The 8235-nt window shown below is 35.1% G+C and overlaps 1 protein-coding gene across 1 annotated transcript; it reads left to right on the forward strand.

Annotated features, from left to right (window-relative positions):
- The first annotated feature begins 1355 nt into the window (after positions 1 to 1355).
- Positions 1356 to 8235, forward strand: LOC109005590 (cation/H(+) antiporter 18-like). Its single transcript, XM_018984601.2, has 4 exons — positions 1356 to 1567; positions 4631 to 4905; positions 5785 to 6786; positions 6906 to 8235. The coding sequence occupies exons 2-4, from the start codon at positions 4699 to 4701 to the stop codon at positions 8169 to 8171; spliced, it is 2475 nt and encodes an 824-aa protein (XP_018840146.1). The 5' UTR covers positions 1356 to 1567; positions 4631 to 4698; the 3' UTR covers positions 8172 to 8235.

Here is an 8235-nt window from a genome sequence, read left to right on the forward strand (position 1 = left end):
GAGCATTTTCATTCCCTCAAAAATAGGAATTCTTATTCCTCATTCCGCGAACCAAGTGCAGCCTTAAAAATATATTTTTGGCAAATATAATAGCCAAGCCCATCCTTCATAAAACATGAATACGATGCTTTTAGAGACCAACTATATATATATATATATATATGTATGTATGAAAAATGAAACTTGGTCCCATGATTTTATCCCTTCAAAGTTATCATGCATTCAGATGCTTTTTTTTTTAATAATTAAGTAATTATTAATAAAATTGCGTATTTTTTTAAAAATATCTAAAAAATATTTGAAAGAAAAAGGAAACAAAAGTACAATTGCACTAATTGTAAGTTTGAGAGAACAAAATCATGAGATTGAATAACAACACCCTATGGGTTGTAGATTAGTTTAATTAGATTAGTCTTTGTAAGTTTATGAGATTCGGTGAAGTATGTTTAATGGTTTCCCCTAGGTTGTAGATTATTTTTTTTAATCAGAACTGATCTCAGAGCTACTAAATATTGACACGTTAGTCAAGTAAGATAATGGTAAGATGAGTAATGATTTATATGAGTCTTAAATAGACAAATTTTACACAGTCTTTTTGTAGAAAAGTAGACCACACTATAAATTTTTTAAGAAAAAAATTTTCTTTTTTAGCTAAGTTTATTTTATTTTTATAAAATTATATATGTTATATTGTATAAATTAAGATGAAAAGTATATATGAATCATAATGTTTGTTATCTTCTTAGTCTTTCTTTGTGTTTATTTTTTTTCCTCTCCAAATGTGTGTGGTGTAATGTAATGTTATATAAGAGTAATGTTACATACAGTCGTATAATGTATAAGTGTCATGCAATCATTTTAAAAAAGAGTGAGATTTATTATTAAAAAATTAATTTCTTTTTATGTAAATTTTATGTTTATTCACTTTTTTCAAAGTGATTATATGACGCTTACGTACTCACGATTGCAACTATCAATTTTTCTTTTGAATAAAAGGACTGATATTAAGATTTTATTGATTTTGATGGAAAATCGAATTTAAAAAGATAATATTTTATTACAAATAGTGTAATAATTGTTTTTGTATTATTTTCCATCCGATTCATCGGATTCCCGAAGCTTTGACTTTTTTGTTTTTTTTTATTTTTTTATTTCTTGATTTGGATTTGGTGTCGAGTCTTCGAAAACAGAGGAAATTCCAGGAAAGTATGTGGAGTGTGTAACGTGTTGCCACATTTACCAAGATGTCCATTGAGCAAAGAGAGTAATTGTGGCTAACTTGGTAATTTAACGGTTGCGCGGTCGTATATGTGTTCGCGTGAGCAATTGAGCATCAACTCTGTCCCTTGCTCTGTTCTTCCAACTTCTGGAAAGTTTCTCACTATAGGCACAGAAACACCTCCGTTTGATCCCCCGATCGTTCTCGAACGAAAATTCTGAGAAATTACACTCAGGAGTCCCACAAAATCTTCTCGGTGGAAATGCAGAGAAGATTATTAAGGCTGTTAGACTGCATGCACGTTGCAGTGCTACTGTGTCATCGGAATTTTCGCGAAGGAAGATCCAGGTGACTCGTCTTATCTTTCTTTCGTATGTGTTTGGATGCCGAGAAATCTTCTGGGAAAATGAAACATGGGATATATGAATTTAGCCGGTCCTTCTAGGTTTTCCCTTCATTTCCCGCTTTTTCTCGGCAACCAAACCAGTGGCAAGGCGTTTTGTTCGTGGTTTTTAATCTTTATTCTTTCCCATTGAATTTGAAGTGGGTATCATAAATTCCCATGTTTTGTGGTTTTCCTTCACCTGGGTAAGAAGTGGAAAATTTCAATATCGAAATGATACGGTTTCCGACCACAGAGAGAACACCGCTAAAGTTGTAAATTCCATGAGGTACAGGGACATTAAAGTCCTTGCAAAATCAATCCTCCCCTACTCATGGCATTCAATTTCAGCGATGGTCACGTGTAAAGTTGTGTAGGAGCCTCCTAGCTCCTACACAAATACATAGTCAGTCACTTGTGTCTCACGTTGAGTTTTTGAATTAATTCTTTCTCCCGTCGTGCCAAAAGACAACAATGCCATTATCGTGCTGGTAATTACAGATGGGCTAGTGTATTTTTAACGATAAATACTTTAAGCTATAAAAATATTTCACAAAAATAAATTTAAGATTGATATAGTTTCATGTGTTTGATCATAAAATTATTTTTATTATTAAATAAATATAATATATTATATATTATATGAATTATAAATTTATTTTCGTAGGTTGATTATCAATAGATGGGCATTTTTCATGCGTAAAATTCCGTAAAATTATAATAAGAGTAATATTAAAGAGAAGCTATTATAACAGTACACACTTCACATTTACTGTATGGTTACTTTTAGTTAATTATTTCTAACACTTACTTAAAAATATATGTGGTTTAGATAATATCACATCATATATATAAAATAAATATTTTTAATAATAACTTCTATGTATATTTATTCTTATAATAATACTGAGGCCCCTTATGTTATTCGACATCTACCACTTCCACTCGATTGTCTTTTGTTTTAAATTATAAAATACACGTGTTCTCTGTGTATCTTTAAGAAAGTCTTCTCGTGTCTCTTCTGGGGTCGGACTGTTCCTATAAACAATGGTTTTAGGAGAGGTAGCCATGTTAGACCATTCCTATCCGATTTCCTAAATTTTTTTTTAAATTTTAGTTAAAAAAGACACTTCCTATAATTTTATTCTAAATTTTACTCATTTTTAAAAAACCTTCTACATCCCATTTCCTATCATTTCTCTATTCTATTAAAATAATATTCTTCTATTATTTCTTTATTACTTTTTTCTCTCACTTCTATTTTCAAACTTCACTACTTAATATTTTTTCTTATGTTTTGAACTATTATTATAGTGAATATTTTAAATAAAAATTTAAATTATTTTTTTAAGGGTTTAATAATATTTTTTAAATTATTATTTTTATATTTTAGTAATTATTTAAATTATTTTTAAAAATATTATTTAAAAGTATAATAAATATGAATATAAGAGAAAATATAGTTGATTGAAAAAAGAATTTATTTTATTTATTTAAATAAAATATTAATAAAAAATGATTTAGGGGATGAATAGTAGTTCTTTATATTTAGGGAACCACTGTTCATTTCTTAAATTAAAATTCTAAAATAGGAAATGGGATGGGAGGGGATTTTTAAACTTTTTTTTAAAATTTAGAGATAATAGTATTTTAGGCATCCCGATAGAGATGCTCTTAGAGAGCAGCTTTCCTCGGATTTGTTTGGTTGCTAGCTAGAAGTCAATAAAAACATCATATATATATATATATATATATATTTATATATATATATATTTTATAATTATTATTGCGTTATTAGTTAGAGGTGCCTCGTGAATGTCTTGGTAAGTGGGTCCATCATATGTTATTTGATGTCCATTTTCTTTGCTCAAATATGGGAACAATTATTATATAGCATGGTTTAATGATATTGCAGTTGATGATGATATTTGTGTTATAAAAAGACCGAGCTTTCCCAACCTCTTGTTGGAAAAATAAAAATAAAAATAATTGTTCCATGTTTTTAACCATCTGCCGACAAATGCGAAATCTACGTCCGACTCCGTACGTACCTGACAACCTCGGCTACCATATATGTATTTTGAAAGATATACACACAAGTCACTTTTCACAACATATTTTACAATAGGTCATTTCATTTTATTTTATTTTTTATTTTTTGTTTTCATATCATTTTTAAATACTTAAAAATATTTTTAAAAAAATTAAAAAAATTAAAAAATTATTAAAAAATCATTTCTTAATCACTAAGCAAAAAATATAAAATAAAAAAAATAACGGTAGATTACAACGGGATCCCCGAGCGGAATCCCTAGCTTTTTTCTTTTACAATACATATTATAAAATAACAATATTTTTATAAATTAACTTGTAAAAGGAACATCATTTTATCAAAATATCTTTATTTTATAATATATATTGTAAAATATATTGTGAAATGTATTGTGTAGATATCATTATTTTATCCTATTAACTAGGCATTTAGTACTAGTAGAAGATTATGGCCTTCTCATCTAATCTAATCATTATAAATTTTTTAAATTTTTACGTAAAATAAAATAAACAATTCAATTTTTTAAAATTTTAAAATTAAAATAATATTTTATTCAACTTTCAACTTTTATTTCAACTTATATGCAAAACATACTAGACTAAAAGTTTAAATTTTTTATTTATTTTTGGGAGAGAAAAAAAAATGATTTTATTTCTTGTTTTGTGTTTTGGGAAATGCTATGCATCAGCCTTACACCAGCACACACTTCACATCACTTTTTTTTTTTTTTTACACTTAATAGGTTGAGTGTGTGCTGGTGCGGGGCTGATGCAAATATTTTTCCTTGTGTTTTAATTGAAGTCGTCCATCCTCTTCCTCTTCCTCTGTTTGGGTCCACCTATCTAATTAAAGCATATGTGCATGAAATTGATTTTGCCTCTGGCGTGAGGATTGTTCTGTGCTAGATCTCTCCTTGTATGTACGTTATAAAGAGAGAACTAATGTATATAAATGGGAATCTCAATTAATCACGCAGGAACTAATTATCTGAGACTTTGGGCTGGAATATTTGCTGCAAAATAATAATAATAATAATCAATCAAGATGGCCGCTAGCAATGCTACAGTACTGTCGAGTCCGTGTCCAGTGCCGATGAAGGCAGCGTCTAATGGGGTGTTCCAGGGGGATAATCCTCTTCATTATGCACTCCCTCTTGCCATCGTGCAGATATGTCTTGTTGTCACTCTCACGCGCATTCTCGCTTTTCTTTTAAGGCCATTGAGACAGCCTCGAGTGATTGCAGAGATTGTTGTAAGTAATTCCTTTAATTAATTTTCTCCATTATAATTCTAGATCATATGCTGCGATTTCATTCTCATGTGCTGCATGCCTGCCTTTTTCTTTACCAATAATTAAGCAGGATTTATAAATTATTTTGACTTCCAACGTCTTTGCATCTTGAACTACTCCGTACGTGGCCCTGCAGCATGCATGCATGCCTCTATATATATATATATGATCGAATTTTTTTAAACCGTAGTACTCTGCTCTGATCTCTTCCATTGTCTTCTTGTTTAGTTGAAGACTAGTTTTTATTTATTTTAGAGAAGACTTGAGGAGAACCTAATCATAATCATGTGGTAGCATTTACTTTGCGAGCTCTTAGTAAAAGTACTGATGGGTCTATATAGGAAGAGTTTTGCTATATACAAGCAAGTTTTCGTACCAATCTGCATACTAATATTGTTACCTTTATATTCTAAATTCAAATTAGTATTCGATTTATAATTAGATTTTTCCAGATAGAAAAACGCACCACTGTATATTAATGCTTGCAGCACAATCCATTGGGCTATGGCCTATGCACCTATGGTAGCCAACTAGCAGTAGTCACCCATAGTACTGGCCAGAGAAGGGTGGCTTGATTTGGGCCTCCTGTGGTCACCGGAATCTGGCCTCCCCGTGGTTGCAGCCACGGCCAGTACTAGGTGGTGGTTGTCTAATTTTTTGAATTTTTACGCCATAGATGTATGTTTAGGAATGAAAATATCTTTGACTTTAAAGAATCGAGATGATTTTGGTTGCCAAACATCCTTTTAAGAGTCATAACTTAGGTTCTACATAAAGTTAATTTGCTTGCTGCATCTGCATTTTTTATGGAGAGTTTAAATCTTGTTGCTTTCTTGGCAGGGTGGAATATTACTTGGCCCATCCGCTCTGGGTCGTAACAAAGACTATCTGAATGCCATTTTTCCATCTAGAAGCCTCACTGTGTTGGATACTTTAGCAAATCTGGGTCTCCTTTTCTTTCTATTCCTCGTTGGCCTAGAGTTAGATCCAAGGTCCCTCCGTCGAACCGGAAAGAAAGCTTTAAGCATAGCCATGGCAGGAATTAGCCTTCCCTTTGTATTAGGAATTGGAACATCATTTGTCCTCCGAGGAACTATTTCCAAAGGTGTAAATGGACCCCCGTTTCTTGTATTCATGGGGGTGGCCCTTTCTATCACTGCCTTTCCTGTTTTGGCCCGTATTCTGGCTGAGCTCAAGCTATTGACCACTGATGTTGGCCAAATGGCCATGTCGGCGGCAGCAGTCAATGATGTTGCTGCATGGATTCTACTTGCTCTTGCCATTGCCCTCTCTGGCAATGACCACTCTCCCCTCGTTCCATTGTGGGTTTTCTTGTGTGGCTCTGGTTTTGTTCTCTGTTGTGTATTCATTGTGCCTCCTATCTTTAAATGGATGGTGCAACGTTGCCCCGAGGGTGAGCCTGTGGAAGAGTTGTACGTGTGTGCTACTTTAGCTGCAGTTTTGGCAGCCGGGTTTGTCACTGATGCCATTGGAATTCATGCCCTCTTTGGTGCATTTGTGGTTGGAGTTCTTGTCCCAAAGGAAGGGCCCTTTGCAGGTGCTCTCGTGGAAAAAGTTGAGGATATCGTCACTGGTCTTTTCCTTCCATTGTACTTCGTCTCAAGTGGATTGAAAACCAATATAGCCACAATTCAAGGGCTCCAGTCATGGGGTCTCGTTGTTCTAGTCATTTGTACAGCCTGCATTGGGAAGATTGTCGGTACAGTCGCAGTCTCCCTACTCTGCAGAGTGCCTCTCCAGGAGGCTTTGGCTCTGGGGTTCCTAATGAATACTAAAGGTTTGGTGGAACTCATCGTCCTCAACATTGGCATAGACAGAAAGGTAAAATGTATTTTTTGGCTTCTAACAACAGAGAGATCAAACTTCATAATCTTTCATGTGTAATTGGACTTGATCCGCTTGATCATGATCCTAATAAATTTAGCTGATTTTTATTGCAGGTATTGAACGACCAAACATTTGCCATCATGGTTCTGATGGCCATCTTCACAACCTTTATTACGACACCTTTAGTTATACCAGTATATAAGCCAGCTAAAAGAATGAGCAAAGCTAATTACAAGCATAGAACAATTGAGAGGAAGGACCCCAATTCTCAACTTCGGATTTTGACATGTTTCCACAGTACAAAAAACATCCCCACGATGATCAATCTCATTGAGGCTTCACGTGGGACTGAGAAGAAGGGAGGACTCTGCGTCTATGCATTGCACCTCATGGAGCTAACTGAAAGGCCCTCTGCAATTCTGATGGTCCACAAGGCAAGAAAGAATGGGCTACCCTTCTGGAATAAGGGGCGCCATTCGGATAGCGATCGAGTCGTCGTTGCTTTCGAGGCCTTCCAGCGGCTAAGCCATGTGTCCATTCGCCCTATGACTTCAATTTCTCCCATGACTACCATGCACGAGGACATATGCACGAGTGCTGAGAGTAAAAGGGTGGCTATGATAATTCTCCCCTTTCACAAGCAGCAGAGGTTTGATGGAGCGCTCGAGACAACTCGAAATGAATTCCGTTCAGTCAACCGGAGGGTTCTTGAGCATGCACCATGCTCTGTGGGGATCTTGGTGGACCGTGGGCTTGGTGGAAGCACCCATGTTTCTGCAAGTAATGTTTCTTCAACCTTAACAGTCTTGTTCTTTGGAGGAATTGATGATCGGGAAGCCCTCGCTTATGGTGCTCGAATGGCTGAGCACCCCGGTAATTCATTGACAGTCATTCACTTCAGAACAAGCCCTGAGATTGCAGGGGAGGCAGCTATCGTCAACATCAGGGACGACTCCAACGGCTCACCAGGATCAGGAGATGAAAAATTTCTTGCTGAATTCAAGCGGAAGACTCCGAATGACAGCTCCATCAAGTTTGAAGAGAGGGTGATGAGAAATGCTGCAGAAACGATTGACGTGGTTCGGGAGTTTAGTCGATGCAATCTGTTCTTGGTCGGCCGAATGCCGGAGGGCCAAGTAGCTGCAACATTGAACATGAAACATGACTGCCTGGAACTGGGGCCGGTTGGCAGCTTGTTGACATCTCCAGATTTCTCAATTTCGGCATCAGTCTTGGTGGTGCAACAATATCATAACAATAGATCAGCGAGAGTGCCAAATTCAGTGTCTTCAAGGAGGGTAGCGTCGCCGGAGTATGGTTCTTCTGTGATGGGCGAGGAAGATTCAGAATCTAGAGAGGACAGCTACGTCCACAAATAAATTACACAAAAACAATCCTACAAATTGACGTGATTTCATCTGATCCGTTAGATCTATTTTATAA

This window comes from Juglans regia, chromosome 2, assembly GCF_001411555.2.
Source record: "Juglans regia cultivar Chandler chromosome 2, Walnut 2.0, whole genome shotgun sequence".
Lineage (NCBI taxonomy): Eukaryota > Viridiplantae > Streptophyta > Magnoliopsida > Fagales > Juglandaceae > Juglans > Juglans regia.

Excerpts from the sequence above, each read along its gene's own strand:
- LOC109005590 (XM_018984601.2), top strand. The coding sequence starts at position 4,699 with ATGGCCGCTAGCAATGCTACAGTACTGTCGAGTCCGTGTCCAGTGCCG. Across the intron at positions 4,906-5,784 it reads GAGTGATTGCAGAGATTGTT|GGTGGAATATTACTTGGCCC; the intron begins GTAAGTAATTCC and ends CTTTCTTGGCAG. Across the intron at positions 6,787-6,905 it reads ACATTGGCATAGACAGAAAG|GTATTGAACGACCAAACATT; the intron begins GTAAAATGTATT and ends TTTTTATTGCAG.